Genomic DNA, 20,794 nt, shown 5'->3' with positions numbered 1-20,794 from the left:
TGGGGAAGAGCAAAATTCAAAAACCTATATCACTGTTATAATAAATGACTAAAATTCCATGTTGTCTGAGCTGCCCCAGGATCATGGCTTGATACTCAAAATATATTGCCATCATTTTAAGCTAAAAAATTACATGAAAAAAATCCTATATCACTGTATTACTTACATATCTGGGCCACAGAATGTGTGGTGCAAACATGACACCCAAGTTAAAGGCAGACATTTTATTCAGTTTTTCCTGCTTAGTGATGCAATGCAGAAGCTCCAGAATTTCTCTCAGCATTTTAAAGTTGACAGGTGGAAGCATGAGGAACAGATAGCGTAATGCTGTGATGTGCTCATGGATTCTCTGGGCTTGATACCTTCTCCCCAACTCTTCAGTTAGGCTTGGAACTTTATCCATTTCATATGTAAGACCTGCAAGAATTATGATTTGAATTGTCAATACCACCCAGGACATCAGTTATCTGCTACACTGACAGCTCATTGTTAAACCTACAGTAACTGTACATGAACCCACGTCAAATTTCGCATTTCATACAAACTTGATTTTTGTTATAATCAACACTGATCAAAGGGTCACTCCACAGCACGTTATTTGCTTTAGTTTTTCAGTATATGCAACCATTATTGCTGACACCTCATGGTGTTTTGGCAAAAAAATCTCTGCTCAGTGCAACAACACATAAACATTCACATACACTACAACTGTCAAAGTACATGTAACAAGCCTGCTTAGAGCAACAAGGTCCAAACTCATTTTTGGCTAAACAAATGGTCTCCTACATGTAGTCAGTGACACCATTCAAAGACACTTGTTTTAAGTTTGTCATATTCAGAGTGTACAATGTACATGTTGCTGCTGTTGGATGCCTTAATTCAAACATCCCGCACCCTCCCGTAGGTCCCACTTGATTCTACCTGCTGCACCATTGCTTTCGAAATGGTTAAGATAAATGATACATGCACACTAAACTGAAACTTTTGCTGCCTATTTACAAGGCAAATCACTTTGCAAGTTCATGTATTACAAGTATGATTTTTGGCACGATAAATACATGTACCTTTCAAAACAAATAAACTGAAAATCATACTATAACTAAGAAAAAAAGTTAAACTTAACAGCGGCAATAAATTCCAGCTAAACTTTTAACCATACTGAAGGAAGTGCAGTCAATGTATACTGCACATACACATATTAGGCCAAACCATTTAAAACTCAGGCTGATAGAGCATCAGTTAGCATTTTGGTTCCAAAATTTTGTACTGCAAATGTGCTGTACAATTTTCTTTTCGTATAGCAAAAAACTGATTTCATGTAGCAATCAATTAGTAATGTATAGCAAACATGAAATAGATGATTAAAAAGTAAAAACTTGGGATCAGGGAGTTTTGATGGGTCAGGCGAGGGCGATCAACAATTGTTTTTATGTGGCCTAAGAATAAAAAATACGTACAACCAGAGGAAGACCAAGAGCGGTGAACTTCATCGTACTTTTAGTCTAAGGACTTTGGTTATTTAAATCCGACTTTATATTGAGTTGAAAAAAGTTGTGCAAGTAACAATATACTGTACCTGCAGCTTTGCTATGTTTTATCACAAGCCATGTGCATGCAATTGGCCCTGGGCAGTAAACCTATGCACATGTATTTAACCAGACTCACTGCAGTAGAACAAAATTCCTTAAAGGGGAAGGGCCATATAGGGTTAAATTGACATTATATGATAGTTTTCAACCCCCAATTTACATTAAATCAGCAAAACTTGATGTTTTCTGTGTGCTTTTTTTCAGGCTCTGCCTGGGCTCTTCACAAAAATGTATCAAAATCGGTCAATAGGGGCAGCAGACAAATCTTGGCAAAAATGCTACATCATTGGACGGACTCAACTTTCCAGACCAGAATGCATAGTTCCTCTAAGAAAGTTGATTGGTCCAAGCAAGCGACTCACAGTGCACCGTGAAACAAATTGTCAGAACGGAACACCAACTTGGACCAAGTAGACTAGCCTACATGTATAACCATGGCCAAAAAAATACCCCCCCCCCAAAAAAATCACTGAAACACACAAAAAAACAACCAAACTGGCAAAACGGATAAAAGACAAGGAAGGCAATCTAGCTTTCCCAGTAGGCAGTAGGCCCTAAAGATAAATCCTAACCAAACATCCAACCATTTCGGGACACCTGGTTTTGCCGGTTGTCAACGATAATACGTGCCTGTTTCACTTTAAAACAGGATTTATCAAACAAACATCAGCAAATACAGCTATCGAATAGCCAGTGATAGGACAATTACGTCTTTTTAGAAAGACAAATTTTTACAATGGTGCAGAGAAAAATTATTACCAGTCAGTGTTTTTCCAAAGATGGATATGCGCCAGGGACCACCAAGCTTGCCATCGTTGGAAATAGTTGCTCGTGGTACCTGCTGCTACATCTGACTCAAACCAGCCAGCCGACACCGGCGAGCTTGGTGATCGAGTGGTTAAGCCATCTGTACTAGTAAGCAGGTCGTGGGTTCGAGTCCCACCCGAGTAAACTTGTGGGTTTTCTCATAAGCATTTGGGGGCAAACACTGAGTACAGAGTGTTGCAATGGATGTTGAGCAGGGCAAAAATCCAAAATTAGTCAGTATTTTGTTGTCGATCCTGCGGGTTGCCACCATGCCATGACCAACAGCCTCCAGTTGCAAAATCTCTTCTTGAGGGTACTCTGTTTTGAACTGACCAGGCAATATTTCTTGTGCCTCATCAGCTCCTTCAATGTCACTTTCTTCATTAAAGAATAAGACGAACATGACAACTGATCACTGTCATGATCAGAAAAAGCATCAACGCTGGAATCATCATCACTGGAGTCTGACATGATAACACGCGACATGTCTACATGTTGTTACATAACAGTCGCCAGATAGAGCAGAGATGCCACTAGCCTATGCCCAAAAAATCTGAAAATGACCGTCTATGCTTTAAACAAGTGATAAGCAGAGGATACGTGAATCTAAGACGAAGGCATTGCAGGGGACACAATAAAACAAAGAAATGTATTTGAAAATTTTGAATGATGCATGTGTACACAAATGTACTCGTTTACCTTCACTGGTGGCGGCTTTTAACTCCAGTACTGGCTTTCATTATTCCTGCCCTGTTTGAGTACATAGCTTTTCACACTTTTTGTGCCCTGTAGTGCATGCTGAGTGTTCTTTTTTCCTTAAGACTAGATACAGGTGCTTTTTTTGCATTTCTTGACACTTGATGAGATTTGTGTCGTCTTTGCTGCTGCAGTTGCTGCCACTGTCCTATGCTCTGAACCTGTACCCTTTGCTCTTTTTCTCTGTTTTACTTTTTTCTCCATGAAGCTGTTTGCATGTGGTAGCAAAGGCTATGATCCACAGGGTTCTTTGGCATGTCTGGTCACTTATACAAGTGGAGTGGTGTTGTTCCTTTCACTTTCAGATCATACTTGACAGTCTGATTAACATGATGTGTTGACACATTCAAGCGATTGGTTTTTGCATTTACCAGAGGGTTCATCACACTGAAGGACTGCTCAACTTTAGGGGCTGTGAAAAGGCTGAGTGCATACTTGAAGACCCTACCAAGACAGGGATATTTCTTTGTTGCCAATACTTCACCCCCCCCCCATTTATCCAGTTCTGTTGTATGTCCATCAATTTCCACAGGTGGCAGGGTTTATCCAGCTGCAGTCTTGATACTTCTTGCTCATACAGATCTCTGTCACTATCATTATAAAACACAGATGCTAAGTGCAAAGGAAGTTCCTTCCGCACTGAGTATGTGACAGAAAACCCCATAGCTTTAGGATCTAGTGCAGAAAGTCTACGCAGGAGGCAATTACCAATGGGCATCTTTTTCAGCAGATATTCTCCTGTTGTTACATATGCTTCTTTCGCTTTCAGGATGAACTCATTTCGAAGAGATTTTGGCAGGCGAGCAATGCATTTTCTCGCACCCCGACCAATGTAGAACTCTGACAGTGGACAAAGATATTCCAACAGCTTCAATGTCTGCAACTCCTTAATGGATGCATCTTTAACCTTAACACTCCTCAGTCCTCCAACAGGTGAAGGATTGAGGAGGGTTAGGGTTAATCTTCTCATGACAACAGAAACCTGACTGAAATGTTCTGACAAGACTGGTGATTTCAGCACGGATTCTGTGTATCATGGGGCTGGACTGCTGGAACAGCAATACACAAGACTTAAACACTGGCAAGACATCACTGTACAGGTAGAGGGAAGCCATTGTTTGATTATGTTCATGGAACAGCATTTTCATGATTCTGGTCTTCCTTTCTTTTCCTGCTCTGTTGAAGTCTTGAACTTTGCAGTGCACAATCTTCTGATTTCTTTCAGCCTAAACTTGGTTGATTCAGGCAGATGGGATGTCTTGATGAAGTCCTTGTACAGCTCTTGCTCATCCTTAGGCACATATGCAAAATACATGCATAAAATAGCTGGAAACATAAGAACAATATCACTAGAAGTATCAAGGACAGACAGCCAGCGGTGTGGAACACGTTCCTTTGGAGATACTACATAATTCCTGAAGTAAAGCCTTCAAATCTGGAGACCACTTCATGTCCCTGTGCAGATCATCACATACAGTAGATGTTCAACTCTGTGCTCAAAGTGAGAACAAAACAATTTGACACAGTTGTGGATATGGTGACACAAGTCCGCATCGATGTCAAGGAGGTGTGGTACTTTTCTTTGGAGCAGCAGAGTTTCGAAGCCAGATGTTTTGCCCTCATGTATGCAGCTGAATCTGAAAGGACTGATACAAGGTTGGTGTATAGAATGTTGTTTTCTTAAAAAATGTAACAAACTGCTTAATACACAACTTCAGAACTTATTGCCAGCAGCGACACAGAAGCCAACGGGTAAACAACAGTGTGCTTCTCCTCCTCTGAAAAGTAAAATACCAGCATATCTAGAATCTTCTGGTTATTTCTTGCTGTGCACTCATCAGTGTTCATTGAGAATGGAACTTTTTGAAGAGTGCTGATGAGTCGTTTGTGCAGAACTTCAGACAGCCCATTGCTCAGCTTGTACTGGGCACAGGTTCTGCCCATTGAAATACTGTCCAATGCTTTGTGATCCTTTAACATTTCCTTGGCATACTCAATTAACTGAGGAGAGAGTGACAATGGAAGGGAGTGCTCTGCAATAAATGACACAGTTCTTGCCTCTGCATGTGACATTCGGTCGCCAAAGCTTACAACTGGAGCAACAGTTTCTGGAATGGACGAACATGAGGAACCATGTATATTTGAAGCAGCGCCATATGGTTAAGTGCAGACTTCCTTTCCATCGGGTTCAAGAGTGTTTTTCAACACCTTGTGAAATGCTGCTGGGAAGGGCTGAGAGTTCTTGACGGTGTTTTGGACTTCAGATGTTTCTTTGTCTGAGCATGACTTTTGAAAACCCTCTCGCTGCCTTTACCATATTTTAGGTTATCATTGCACCATATGCAGTATGCTGTGCCTGCAATAAAAATGCACATGACAGTCCATGCAAAAATTTCAAAAAACTGGTTTGAATTCGAAAGGGTTAAGAACTTGTGTCTTCAGGAAGGCTGAAAAAATTCACATATATATTCTATGCTGCCACAAGGCATACAACATCTATGGTTACACTTGACATTTTATGCAGAGGCTTGAAAGAGCCAACATATCCATAGCGCATCGCACGGTGTCGGTTTTATACGTCTTAATGCATAGTTCTGCGTGCATGTACACAACGTGCATCTTCATCGTGTAGTCGGCTATAAAAACAACAAAGTTCTATCTTGATCATCGCTGGTCGATCACAGTCATGAGTTGCAGCCTACATGTAGACCAGCCTGCTGTTTTTTAATTCAAAAAGATACGAGCATGAAGAAAGCTTTCTGCCCAATCAGAAGTATGCAGCGTTATGGTCAAGACCCTGGTGGTGGTAGTTGGTAGGCTTACCTGGCAAACGAAGCTTTCTGACATAAGTAGAAAAATAAATCACCATTGTTATCCTTTTCCTCGAGCCATCTCCACTGAAAATTGTCCTTGACATCTCTTTCAATATCATGGAGATCCTTGATTCTGTTGACAATTAGATGCTGCATTTTTTCCACCCTCGAACATAAAGTCTATCCATGTGTTGATCATCCAATGTACATCATTGTGTACGTTCATGCATCGCGCAAGCAATTTACAGGGTTAATATTGAAGGTCAATATTTTAACGTATTTCCAGTCACTGACGACACCACTCAACACTGTCCTTCGTATTTCACACCACAATATGACTGATGTAAGTACTCTACTGACAACTGTGCACAAGATTAAATACCCAGTTGTGCAGCGCAGGATACGTGTGCATCATAGATCTGCTTCCAGTCTTTTCTTCTTTATTTAATTTTGTCAATGTTGAAAACACTGAAGGGGGAAATGTAAAAAATCGGATTTGGGGAGAAAAATACCAAAAAGTTGGATTTCCGATTAAAATCGGAGAAGTGGCATCTCTGATAGAGGACTCCGTCCTATGACGTCACGATTCTTTGGAATTTCTTCAGATGACTTTCGGTACCCGACAGCTGTTGTTTAGCTTTTGCTCCCAGAAGGGAGTGAAATAGGGTCGTGAAAACTATAATTTTTAACATATTTCCATGCATTTTGAAATTATGCAGGTGTGTTTTCTTGTATGTTTGTTTTATGTGTTGATGCATGTTTTACAAGAAATCTTCCCAGCATGGCCCATCTCTTTAACATGGGAATTGGGCTTTTGAACCATTTTTGTGAAACAAATTTGAAGCACATACATGTAAAACCATTTCTTAAACTCCCCAGGAGTTGTCAGGAAATGGTCAATATTGAAAATTAGATACACAATATGTGCAATGTATTTCACTCCTCAGAGCTACTCATACCTGCAGCCTGTACATGAGCTGGATAGTGCTTGTCTGTCAGCAGTGGTTCAGGTAGGTCTCCAAGAAATGTTTTCAAGACGCAAGCTACATCATGTGCGGTAAACACATCATTCTCGAGGTCAACCAAAAGACCACTACTAATCTTGTCCTTCAACCGGCGCTGACGCTCAGAGTTACCAGGTACACGAAAGATACCTTCCTTGGTAATAACTAAAAGGAATAGTAGAAGCAATTGTATTTATAAAAAGTCGTTTTGAAATACATGTAACATGGATTTAATTGGTAATTGTTTTCTAATATCACTGAGTATGGGAACAAATATGTGCTTGCCCAGTCTTAAATAGTTCAGGAGACTGGACGCAACTAGCCGTAGGTGAGGGCATTATCAGCATTCAGTCTCCTGAGCTGGTCTTAAACGTTAGTTTAAGACTGGTCAAGCACATATTTTTTCCCATTCATAAAATACTTTTTAATTCAGAGAATCAAAAGAAGTCAACATGTGATGGATTTCCAATGATTTTGTTCTAAAATTTTACTTTCATTTTCCCAAACACCCCTGTCCATTTTAAGGAATATTTCTTTTGAAAGTTGTCAACAGACTCCTGACCAATCAGACTCAATTGAATTGTCTCGTATCCATGTGCCAGCGCGTGATTTTCACAGTGGGCATTATCACTTTTCAGTGGGCATTATCACTTCTCAGTGGGCATTATCACTTCTCAGAGGGCATTATCAAATACTGATACACGGTCACATAATGCATTTCAAACAATAGGAATACAAAAACTGTCCTGGGTATTTATGAATGAAAATTTAAAGCTCATTGTTTCCTATTTACAATATTTGAAGAGTTTAGAGTGTTGTTTGGCCAGCACCGAAATACAGAATTTGGTCGATACATTTCGTGTAAACATGGCTCACTAGGCTCTTAAACATTTGTGTAGCATTAAGATTGAATTTAAGATCTTGCACAGTAATTAGGGTCGGCATTGGCAACAGATTGGAAATGCACTTGAGTTATTATGACTTTTATTTGATGTAATTGATTTTTTTCAGCTTTTTAAATAACTTTTTGAAGTAGATGCAGGTTGTCTTTCCAATATACACATAGTACTGTCTCAGCCAACAGGCATTCAGTGATGTAGTCGCATATATCATACTGTACATGTATATGCAAGTCCTTTCACAAGTCAGTCACTCTCACAAGAATAGCTGTAACACAGTGAACAATTACAAAAGAATGCTAGAGTCGGTTTGTGATTTGGCTTAAGACAGGATAACTCACAGGAACTTGTGATAGACTCAATGTACATACAGATGATGTGAGTCTGGCAATGTGACATTTGATTATCACAAATATACAGATAAATATTACCGTACCATACTGATGCAATACTCACAATCCTTCAGGAAGTCAATGAGTTGTCGAGCCTGACGGTAACCGTCTTCTGACAGAGGCGCACCAAATACCCCACTTTGGGAATTAGCTAAAAATTCATCCAGATAAAAAGAACAGATAAAAGATACTGTATTTTCTCTCCAATATTTGTAATGCTGAAGCTCTGGAATGCTACATGTATGGCCAATGTACTGGCATACATGTAACTAGTAAAATTGGAAATGTTTGCTTGCTGCTATAGGGGAATCCAAATGGTTTAAATGTACATGTACTTGACATTACATCTCAGTACCATGTTGATACCACTGGTAACAGCCATTTCTACATACATGTGTGTAACATTTCTTTTTAATATAGGAGCTGTACATGTTTACTGATTTTAGAGTAATTTCCATAGTTCTGGCAGAAATCAAAAATGAAGACAACTAATTGCACAGTATCAACATTTGAATCAAATTTGGTGAAATTAGATGCTGAAGTCACTCTTTGGGTCAGTTAGTAAGCCATACAAAGATGCACAACTATGTCATACATGTACTGTGCATTGCACCAACTACATGTAACCATATGTGTATCCCTCACAGGATATTAGATTGCACTTTTGTGGTGTCCAGCAAGTGTGCTTCACAGTTTAATGTGTATAATTGTGCAATAAACAACTGCAGTGAAGAGGACTGCACAAAAGAGCCTGTGTCCTTTTTGTGCTGGCAACTGGACACACGCTGAAGCTATGTATATTTGTGATTCATACAGAAAACACATGCACAAGAGTGACCATGGGCATTCATGCATATTTATTTTGTTAAACCGTACAAGGGTTTTTTATGTTTTTAAAGCTTTGATTTTTTTCCAACAAAATTTTTCTTTAAAAAAGTTAGCAAACACTACATCAAAGACCTTGGATGCCCTATGGCCAAAATGTCTGTTACACATGCTACACATGTAAGGTCATGTACATGTACCCATACATAAAGCTACGTGCACAGATTCATCACTTTGTGAGGAAAATCAGCCAAAGTAATAAAAAAGAAATTATACAGAGGAGGATCAATGTAGCCTTCTCATGAAAGTACTGTCGTTTTTATAAATCCAGAGTCAACGCTCGTTTGGACGTTTATTAAATGGATTCAGACACATTATGTACATGTACATGTATAAGTGCAGTTGACTCTCATGTAGCCAAAAGTTTTGTTATCCCTGATTTAAAAAGTACACAAAAATGTCGTCAGGACCAGCTTTGGCCTTATATTCACTATATACGCATACATGTACATGTATATTAAACCAGAATTTTTGTTGAATCATAGGGTTTGAGTAAGAAGTTTGTTTACCCAGATTGGATGAAGTTAATATACATCCTTTAAAATACATGTATGAACACATACCTCTCTGCTTGTTTTTAGTGAACTTTTTGACAAATGTCTTGCCGTGACGTAAATCAACAACACCAGCCAACACCTGACCAAGCCCATCTGATCCACTGAAATCTAGCACATGAGACAACTCGGTGCAGCACCAGTCATTTAGCAGCTGTGGATGTTTATGTCTCATGGCTTCCACATAGTAAAGAGGATTGCAAAGGTATTCTGAAGACATGATGTACACATGTGCAATCCAAATCTGCAACCCTGGCAAAAATAAAACATGATTACAGGGTGTATACAATGTACATGTACGAACATAAGAAATTGAGAGTAAAAAAATAAAACATTTATTGTTTATGAATGACTTTCTGACATACAATAGGAGAAAATGACAATTCTAGATGATCAAAGTTTGTGTAGCCTTAGTTGTAAAATGTGTGTATCTCAAATTCTCAGTCTCTTCCAAAAGCATTTTTTTCCTCACAAAATCATTTGGCATCGATAAAATGAGCAATGTCAGAAGACTTTAGCCCACACCTCCCACCTTCAGAGCTACATGAACAGGTGGTGGTGTGCTGTCCTCTTTCAACCTCACTGACTCCAAGCTCAGAGTCAGAAACAGGAGCCCCACAGTTGTAAGGGAACTACATGTACATGTACCTTTTCTGGACTAACAGATGTAGTTAATATCTATCTACCAAACGAATTTCAAAATGTACCGTACATGTATTTGATTTTTATATGTTTGAAATACTTGTTCGCTTCCCTCTACCAGCAGGCTATAGTCATGTGTACCATACATGTACATGTAGATCATGGGATGATTTAAACCTACACGTACATGTACAATTGTACATGTACATGTACTTGTACACTGTGTACAGTGTACATGTTAGCTGGAGCTTATTTCTCTGAGGCCATGGCTTGAGTACATGTAACTCACGGGATATAACTCGAGAACTATATTTTTACATGCATGGAGTTCATCACACACACTGCACGATGAACCCCACGGATCTAGCCTTGTTATACAGTGGTAACTCCAGCTCAAGGCTAATGTTCACGACACTGCAAAATTTTCCTTCCACCATGTTCAACAAACCAAAGGCTTCAGAGTTACATGTAGTTAGTAGAGCCTACATTTAAAACTTTATACAATTATCAATGTAACATTTTGGCCTACCAGACTTACATAGGTCCTACATGTACATGTTACAGGTTACATGTTACAGGTATGCTAGTTCTTCACATACATGTACATTACATACATTGTACCAGTACATACAGTACATGCACAAGTGCTTTTCCTACATGTACATAGTGGAGTCCCCCAATAAATGTGGCACATTTCAACATTGCCCTTAACTTTCCTTATTTGCACTGCTGCCAAACAAATTTGTTGAAAAAAGTCGAATTCATTCAGAGGCTAATTTTACTGGTACTAAGTATTATTTTCAAAATAAATGTACACGTACATGTACAATCCTGTTAAACCTTTGTGAACAATTCAAGTGTCATAAAATTTTAGTCAGAAATTAAAACATTGGGGCATCCAGAAATTTGGGACAAATTCAGCTGCGTGTTCCCTGACATACATGTACATGTAGTGCAGTTGAACAGATCTCCAAAATTCTCACAAATTTAACAATTGCTTTGAAGTTATTACCTTTAAATTCTGATAAATCATTACAGCACAGTCCCTTGACATGGCGCACTGTGACATTTTCTGTGACTTTGCTTGTGCACAGTTTCCAAATGTCTTCACTGAAACAGTGCTATTATGTACCTTCGTAATGCGTTTGAATTGTGACCAATTTCAATGTCGTGAAATTTAGTCCAAAATTTGAGAAAGGTGGTATCTAGAAATTGGGCACAAATTATTTCACCAGAGTATTCACAAACATGTTGCATATGAACAAATCTCAGAAAATTCCACATTAAAATGTAAGAATTTCTTTTAAGTTAATAAATTATGATAAATCATTATCATCTCCAATCACTTTTTTATGGACATATCTTTAAAGAGTTCACTTTAAAAAAAAAATCAGAAACATCAGGCCAAAATGACATTGTACTGGAATTTCAGTGGCACATACATGTAAACTCAAGACTTATGAATGTGGATGCTGAGAGCTTTATGAAATTTCATTTTTTGTAAAATTAGAGAAAAAATACTGCTCTAGCAAGGCACTGGTGAAAAATAAAAGTGCACTAAGTTGGGGACCCACACCACAATAGCATGATTAGGGTACATTTGCACATCAAAAATATTAACTCCACTCACTTACATGTACATGTATGTAAAAGTACATGTAAAAACCCAACAAGTATGACAAGTTTGTAAGAAAACGGAAGAATTCTATAATTAAAAGACACCACTCGATATCCTGTGCTCAAATCATACAAACCAGTCTGAAATTTTTTCAGTGTTTTTAAGTGAACACCTCAATATTGTTTTACAGTCACTTTGTCCGTTTCCAAGTTTGCCCATGTGAAACTTTGCCCACACCTTTTGTAAAAATTGAAAGGAGAAGACACAGAAACTAGAGCTCATGCGATTCACACTTGGAAATTTTCAATCCCCCCCCACCAACCCGGCATCAACACCGAGATTGATTTTCACCCGGGATGAAAATTTTTTTGTGCTCATTTCCAGGTTGAACTTACTCTGATAAGCTCGGTTCACATGAAAAACAACACCGGGTTGAATGTGGGGTTAAAAAATCAAATTTTCAACCCAGGGAAATCATGGGTTTGCCCAGGGTTGAGTTCAACCCGGGTTGAAAAGCTGTAGTGTGAAAAGACATTTTCATGTGTTGACGGTGTGTTGACAGTGATTAGTAAGACCCTCTTCTTCCTTCCTCCATGCTTAAATGTACATGTAGGTCTAGGCCCTACATGCCCTAGGCCCTAACATTACTTCTGACAAGTCTGGAAACCAAAAAAGGTACCACAGAGGTACATGTACATGTTAGCTACAAAAAGTAGGCCCGAACCAACATATATGGCATGCCTGGGGCTAGGGCCAGGGCACTGATTTTCCCTCACTGATCACAAAGGGCAAGTTCGGGCAACGACTACAGTTAACTACAGTTTGAATAACACTGCCCATATGATCGATGGTTTGAACAAACAAAATGAAAGTTGCAGGAGACACTGCACAAATAGTTCAAGTTTGACAGCATTCTTTTGATGTCAGAATTGTGAAGTTTTACTGTCGAATTTTGACTGTTGACGTTATGATGTTGGGATTTTTCTGTATTGTAAGTAAATACCGAGATTAGGAATTTCACCCTTCACCTTTGTTTTTCATTAAGCCATCGCATAACAATGTAATACTAAATATTCAGGATATCAGATTGCAACATAAACCATATTGAAATATACATGTACATGTAAATATGTTCTTTTCCCTGTATGAAATTACTGAGTACAAACCAGATTGTTTCTGAGTGCAGGATGGCAGAAGATTTTCATTTGGTACATCTGCAAATACACTTTACTGAACGGGGGTGAAACTTACGTGAACAGTCAAACACACAAGTACTCACAGAAATCAACACTTTTTTGGAAACACACAAGGATAATTTATACTTGAATCCATGCCACATTTATAAGCAAAAAGTCACACAAGCATAGCTTTATTAGTAGGTGCGTGGACACGGGAACAGGTCAACTTGTCCTTTAGACAACTCGTACCATCAACTCAACACAACTGATGATTTACATGTACGTTGCTACATGTATCTGTAAGGTTTGTATAAACCTTATACTCAGTAATATTACTAGTTCTGAAAGTAATGATCATGATCATGAGGCTATAGTCACGTTAGTTGGTCACACTATTTACTGTAAACACATACCGGACCGTCAACACACCGTCAATATAGCATCAACACCTCAAAAACACATTAAAAAACAGAAGAGGCAGCATTCAACAGTAAGGTGTTTGCAAAAAGGATAGTTTGGCTAAACATCAACAGGTTACACTCTGGCAGCTCTGGAAAATTGCAGTTTTAATTTTGCCGAAATTGCCTCCATCGAATCAGCTCAGATATCAGCAGCCATGTTGCCTCCGGGGCAGCTGGGACCATACTATTACGCTAGAGGGGTGGTAATAATATTATATGATAAACAAACATACTGTAGGACAGTCGGATCATCCACAAATGTAAAGATTGCATTATAGGAAGTGATCGTAGTTAAAAATAAATAAAGATTGAAATTTACAAAATACTAACAATATGATCCAAGTAATGCACAAACCATCTGTAGATGCCAGTTGGTGCCCTCTGTTGTTTTTGGCATTACCTCCATACCCACTCCGAAATGGCACAGTCCAAGCTCCACGAGGAAGCAAGATGGCGGTGAACCGCTACGCATAATTTTTTTGGTGTGAAAAAAATTGATTTGTGACCGCAAACCACTGGAAAGTCTCTTTCAGTCCAAGAATTACATTTCTATGGCTCTTCTGTCGATTAAACTTGTATTTTTGAGGAGTTGACAGTGTATTGACGTTGCTATCGTGTGTTGTTCACAGTTGACGGTGTGTTGATGGTAATTAGCAGGCCTGAGAGTAAGACCCATAAGACCCATGTTAGTCTAGCCCGACTAGTGTGGCACGAACTCTCACTCCCAATCCATCCTTAGCCACACATCCGTATAGGCAATTTCGAATCGGCGTATTGAACATTTCAGCACACCCATTTATCATTGTAGGTGCAATTTCTTTTGCACACGAACACGATTCTTGACCTTTCGGCTTTCTAAAAACCATTTATTGAATGATTTCACTCACGTTATTCAGGTATTTTCCAGTCTTTTTGCCTTTATCCATTCAATCTAACAGGCTAGCTCTCACAGTCGCCATCTTTAAAATAAGATCGTTGAACATTATGTCACTTCACCCCTAATTGTCTCGACGGCTGTTCCATGTCAAGACATATGTAATAAACGGACTGAGCGATAATATACATGTACCAATGAGCTCTTCCAAAACTTTGGCAGCAGTTTAGATGTCTTGACATGAAAGAGCCATCGAGACGATGAGGGGTCAAGTGACATATTGTTCAACGACCTTATTTTAAAGATGGCGACTGTGAGAGGGAGCCCGTTAGATTGAATGGACAAAGGCAAAAAGACTGGAAAATACCTCAATAACGTGAGTGAAATCATTCAATAGTTTTTAGAAAGCGGAAAGGTCAAGAATCATGTTCGTGTGCAAAAGAAATTACGCCCATGATAAGTCAGTGCGCCGAAAATGTTCAGTACGCTGACACGAAATTGCGTATACGGATGTGTGGCTAAAGATGGATCAGGAGTGAGAGTCCATGCCACACTAGTGGGGCTAATGACGTTAGTCTTGCTCTAAGTGAAGTAAGCCTAGGCTAACTTGGACCCTACAAATTACAATTTACAAATCGCCTTTTTAAACATTTGGACATGGTTAAAAAAGGAAATTTGTAGGATCCAACTCGGACTACAGTATACATGTAGTAGCAATTGGGCCTAGGACAGCCTAGGCCTTCTAATAAAAACTACTAGCCAGGCCTAACTTTCAATAATTTTATCAAACAAAAGGTCTTGAGCCCCGGGCCCTAGGCCTAAATCAGTTAGGCCTAGCAGTAGCACAAGACAGTAAAATTTGAGTCCAAAGCCTACCTAGTATTTATTGGCGTAGCTTTGAAGAATAGTATGCAGAGCTGTACAGTTCCGTTTTGGGCGGATGTGTGCAACATTAGTAACATACAATTGCAAGCTAGCGTTTCTTAATCTTAGTCATGTCATGCATGCACAGTGTGCATCATCAGTCATTGCCAGTACAGCACGTACAGCTAGCTAGCCGTTGGGCAGTGTACTGTTATGTTGTTCCCAGATTTTCAGCGTATGTTAACTAGCTTGAATGTTGTAAACACTACGCCGATTGGTCAAAGTCTACAGCAATCGTTCACCTGATTGGTTCACAGCTTCATCAACCTCGTTTTACATTCAGTGACCTGGTTCAGACATGTATCGAGTGGGCGTACGTTGAAAACTTACCGCTGAAAAAAAGGTGATCCGTATTGTTAGTCTAGTTCCTTGAAACACCAGTGAGGTCGTGGTATTATTCCTATCGACTGGTAATCTGAGGTCTCAACCTCGTCTTCATGGGTACGATCTTGCCGCGCCATGTTGGCACACCTGTTGGCGCACGCAGCCCATGGAGTCGAGGTTGTTCGGGGCGCGCTGTATGGATGGATCTGGAGAAGTTTTTTGCAACTATCAAGTTGTGCATGTCATGCAGCTGTTTGAGTACAGTCAGACAGTGGGCCATTCATAGGCTACTTTAAAACTTTTTTTTCATTTTTATGTGAGAAATTAGGTATCTCCAAATAACACCTTTACATAGAGAGGAAGCAATAATCAGAGAATGCAGACAGATGTGTAAGTAACATAATTAAATAAAACATTATAAATTATAATATAAAAAATAATACTATTACTAGAGCCTAGAGGAAACCCATTTTTCTTAGTGAAAAACGTTATAGAGCGCCTCCAAGAGTTTGCAACGCGTTGGCCAATCACGACGCATGAAATCTGTCGACCCAATAAGCCATTTCGAAGTTTCGATCGCACATGCGCCAATCGGCCTTGACAACCCTTTTTTTGGATTAACAAACTGCACCGTTCCGTAGCAACGCACATTTTGCAGTGGGTAGTAAGTAAGTTTTTCGAATTCCCGTTCCGGTTCACATCGAATTGCAGAAGATAAATGACGCTCTACTGTGTGCCTTGGATATATACAACAGGGGACCTCATAATCTCCTCAATTTTTTTTTTTAATTTCATATCACTGCAGAAAGTTGAAAAATTACTTGATTAAAACTTGTACATTGTTAGTGCTCTTAGGCCTAGCTACATGTACGCCCATGCCATACCGTAACACTGCACTGTAGGCCTATGTACATAGGCTCATAATTAAGATCCTTTGTCCTATAAAGATTATTCATTAGGCCCTGTTTACGGGTAAAATGTGTAATAAAATACGCGCGAGAAAATTTTAACGGCAGTAACATGTACATGTACATCGTGGACCAGAACACGCATGCCGATCCATTTGGAAATATCTCACAAAAGTCCCATTTTTGTCCAAGCCAAAATCCAAGCAAAACTGACTTTGTGGGTTGTTAAAAAACTTTATCAAAGGTCAGACAAAGATCAGCACAAAAAGCTGAAAATTTGGTTTAATTAGGTACTTACAGTTCAACTACTTCGCACAGCTTTTTGATCTTCACGCAAGCTTCTGCACGAAATGCCAGCTGGCTATGCCATGTGGGTTTTGTTTATCCAAATTAAATCCCAGAATTCCTTGCACGCCCGAAACATTCAAATGGCTTATGTGCTTTTGGAAAGTGTCGACAGATTTTGTGCATTATGATTGGCCAACACGTTGCAAACTCTTTTAGGCACACTATTGTGCATCACCTGTATTGATTGGCATGATCAGATGATTGATGATAATTGATAGCCCATGCATCCCATGTCAGTATGTGGACTCCCTGACGGCTTTACACTCACTTCGCCCCTTTTCAACTTCGCCCCTGACCGCTTCAGGCCTTAACCACATCGCCACTTTGCCCTATACCCACTTTGCCTCATTTCCACTTCACCCAAATGTCATGATGTAAACTTCTTTTGGTTTCGTTTTCACCTAGGCTAGCTACCGATGTCAACCATGTCGACAGTATTGTGGAGTATCCACAAGTCACCATAATTTGAGTCTAAGTAGGCCTACTTTGACCAATTTGTTCTCAATATTTATTCTAATTTACTGTCAATAAGTGCTCATCACTCTGGCATTTTTCTGAAGCTATGTGTAAATTCAAAGCTTTTCCAGTGAGAATTTGGGAAAAATGTCTGCAGAGCATAATGTTTTACTTTACAGACTAAAAGCAAAAATTAACTGGATGAAATTGTTTAGAAAATGAATAAATGATCGCTGTTTGTTCATGATCGGTGTTGGACGTCTGACATGGGCACTGATTTTTTTTCAGTCAACAACAATTTCAGTCAACTGTCACGAAATATTGAGGGCGTTATCAAAAATAGGAAGCCTGAAAAGGCACTGTGACCTTATATTTGAGATTTCCGTTGCCAACAATGGGTGTGGATTCGGCGGCACTGTATTTTGGGACTTTTTTTAGAAATACACCTAGAAACTGAAGTTTTGTCATAATATCCAGATCAGTTACTCATACTAATGCTAAATCTGATGTATTTGAAAGAATAAAACTTCATGCCACGCGGTAACTTTAATTTAAAATGAAAAAAAATTAAAAACTAGGAGAACGAATTAGAGGAAGTGATTTGAGTGAAGCTTTAGCAAATAAGTGTTTTTTCCTCGAACTGCACCACTTAACCAAAGCAAATGGATGCAAGAAATAATTCATTAACTGGTAAATATTTCCAAATTTGGGCATTACGGATACCCCGTGAAATGATGTTTGCAATGTACATGCACAAATTATTGTGGGGTAATTTTTACTACAGCTGATCTGGCTCGTCGGCCATGTCGGCAGGCGACGTTGTTGCTGTTGCTTTAGCGACATCAGGTGATCTTTATGATATTAATCCCTGTAGTATTTTACTCAAACTTTCAGCTACAATTGTAACCAGCTAGGCCACTTTTCTTGTGACTGCTTGGCTCTCCCTGTCGTCGATCCCGCAGCAATTTCCAGTACTTAAAGCCGCAGATCACCGACTCTCATGCCCGTTCAATTCCAACACACCAAGACGAGGGCTCTAACAGCAATGTGACGGGAAACTAGCTCCCTCCACTGTTTGGAGCCAGACAGTGAGAGTGGGACATAAAGGCTCCGTGGACATCAACACAAGGGAATGTACATCGAAGGCAATGTACTGACTGTTTTGCCATAGAAGTGTCATTGAGCGGGATACATGTACCTTGTCTGCTAGATACAGGGTCAATGGTTACAACTATAACTGTGAGTTATTACAACAAACATTTCAAGGTGCGTGGGTAAACAACTGAGCGACATCCCTGAGTATTTTCAGCTTCTTTCAGCAAACGGCAGTGCTATACCCTGCATGGGCGTATTTGAAACCGACATCACAGTTCTCGGGCATGTCATCAAGTCGATGATGGTGTTAGCTATCGAGTCTTCCCGGACAACTGGCTCAACCCCAGGGATCCTTGGAATGAACGTTCTCGAAGAGTGTTGGAACGAGCTTGTGACCCCACATAAACAGATACACCTGAAGAAGTTACAACCACGTGACAATCACCAATTGTGGGAGAAAGCCATGCATGCAGTGTGTAAAAGAGTATAGTTCACGTCAAAGAAGGATAAGATCAGCAACGCGTATCTTCCTGAAGACCCGCCTGTTCTTGTCTCTGCAAAGCAAATGGTTGTCCTTCAGGCCTCTGCCGGTCCCGGTCCTAAGAATTTGGAGTATCCAGCAGTGTTGGAGCCTGGTGAGTCATCCAACTTACCAAGCGATATCCTAATAACATCATTGGTCAGCATCCATGGGGTAAATTCTTTGTGTGTGTGGCAAACAACACGAGCCAGGATGTCAAACTACAGAGCCTTGCATGCATTGACATGCTATACAACGGAGACCCCTTGACCCCAGATGGCAAAAATGAGGGGCACAACTCAGTGCTTTGTTCTTCTGTGTCTACATCTAACAAGGAGTCAGTGCCATCATTGCTGCACACGGTAGAGCTGAGGGATCAGTTAAAACCTGATAAAGCATCCAAGTTTGTGCAACTGCTCCAAAAGTATAGCACAGTTTCTCCCTGTAGGTTGATGATCTAGGCTATACTGAGAGTCAAACATTGCATTGATACAGCTGACTCTCCTCCGATTAGACAGAGATACCAGTCAATTCCACTATCACAGTACCAAGAAGTCAGGGCACACATCAAAGATCTGCTGGAGAAAGGAGTGATTTGAGGGAGCGTAAGCCCTTGGGCTTCTCCCATTGTATTGGTGCGGTAAGACATCAGTCTATATGCTATGCGTAGACTATCGGCGACTAAACAGTGTACTGTGAAGAGTGCTTTCCCATTGCCACACAGCAACGAGTCTTTGCAGATCGTTGGTAATGCAAAATACTTCTGCTTCATGGATCTTACATTCGGCTTCTACCAGGTGGCCATGGAAGAAAGTGACATCCCCAAGACAGCGTTCACAACCCCCTTTGGGCTCTGGGAGTACACCCACATGCCCTTTGGACCATGTAATAGTCCTGCTACATTCAGCAGCTTGATGCAGCAATGTTTTGGTGATGAAACCTTGCAGAGTCTGCTGACATACCTCGACGAAATCATACTCTATTCTTCTACTTTTGAGGAACACCTGCAGCAATTGGAAATGGTATTCTTGCGGCTCCAAAACCATAGATTAAAGTTAAAGCCAACCACGTGTGACTTCTTCAAAACACAAGTCAAATATCTAGGAGTACGGCCAGACCCAGACAAGGTAGCAGCAGTGAAAGACTGGCCTGAACCCACCTCAATCACTGAAGTGTCAGTGTTCCTCGGTTTTACTGGCTTCTTCCGGAAGTTCATACAGGGATATTCAAGTGTCACTGCTCCACTTCTTGCTTACCTGAAGGGAATGTCTCATAAGGAAAGGATAAATGTGAAGGGAAGAAGATAGAGCCGGACTACGCAGCCTGTTCAGCGGTTCGAGCATTGAAGATGAAGTTAATGGAAGCTGTAGTCTTGCGGTTTGCTGATTTTTCCCTGCCTTTCACCATAGAACTGATGCAAGCAGTAGAGGACTTGGTGCAGTGTTGTCCCAACAGATTGATGGAGCAAAATCGGTCATAACCTATGCTTCACGGTCACTGCACCCAGTAGAGAAGAATGATAGCAACTACTCTGCATTCAAACTGGAGTTTCTAGGTGTACGATAGGCCGTGTGTGAGGTATTCAGAGACTGTCTGATGGGAAATACATGCATCATCCTCACCGATCACAACCCCCTTCGATACTTGGATACTGCCAAAACAGGGTGTAGTAATTATCAGCCTTTGACTTCAAATTGGAATACCGGCCGGAACGTACTAACCAGACACCAGATGCACCATCCCACCT

The 20,794-nt window shown here is 40.1% G+C and overlaps 2 protein-coding genes across 5 annotated transcripts in view; one reads left to right on the top strand and one right to left on the bottom strand.

Moving 5' to 3' along the window:
• Positions 1-15,541, bottom strand: part of arhgap19 (Rho GTPase activating protein 19) — a 34,101-nt gene extending 18,560 nt beyond the window's left edge. The window contains exons 1-5 of one of the 2 annotated variants that reach the window (XM_022229886.2): positions 15,349-15,541; positions 9,709-9,951; positions 8,325-8,411; positions 6,925-7,134; positions 167-417 (exon numbers count right to left, since the gene is read on the bottom strand). In XM_022229886.2, coding sequence (XP_022085578.1) covers positions 167-417; positions 6,925-7,134; positions 8,325-8,411; positions 9,709-9,919 — 759 coding nt within the window. In that variant the 5' untranslated portion in view covers positions 9,920-9,951; positions 15,349-15,541. The remainder of the gene's footprint in view (positions 1-166; positions 418-6,924; positions 7,135-8,324; positions 8,412-9,708; positions 9,952-15,348) is intronic. The other variant, XM_022229883.2, reaches the window with a different exon arrangement.
• Positions 15,542-15,870: 329 nt separating this feature from the next.
• anapc4 (anaphase promoting complex subunit 4) overlaps positions 15,871-20,794 on the top strand; it is a 123,661-nt gene continuing 118,737 nt past the window's right edge. Inside the window, exon 1 of one of the 3 annotated variants that reach the window (XM_087144836.1) lies at positions 15,871-16,110. In XM_087144836.1, the coding sequence (XP_087000962.1) occupies positions 16,097-16,110 (14 nt within the window). In that variant the 5' untranslated portion in view covers positions 15,871-16,096. Of the gene's footprint in view, positions 16,111-16,369; positions 16,389-20,794 lie in introns of those variants that run through there. The other 2 variants (XM_022229819.2, XM_087144835.1) reach the window with 2 other exon arrangements.

Source organism: Acanthaster planci, linkage group LG13, assembly GCF_054643075.1.
Source record: "Acanthaster planci isolate LZ-2023a linkage group LG13, COTS_SCS, whole genome shotgun sequence".
In the NCBI taxonomy this organism is placed as follows: Eukaryota; Metazoa; Echinodermata; class Asteroidea; order Valvatida; family Acanthasteridae; genus Acanthaster; species Acanthaster planci.
The sequence above is the reverse complement of the archived record's forward strand: the minus strand, read 5'-3'. Positions and strand labels throughout refer to the sequence as shown.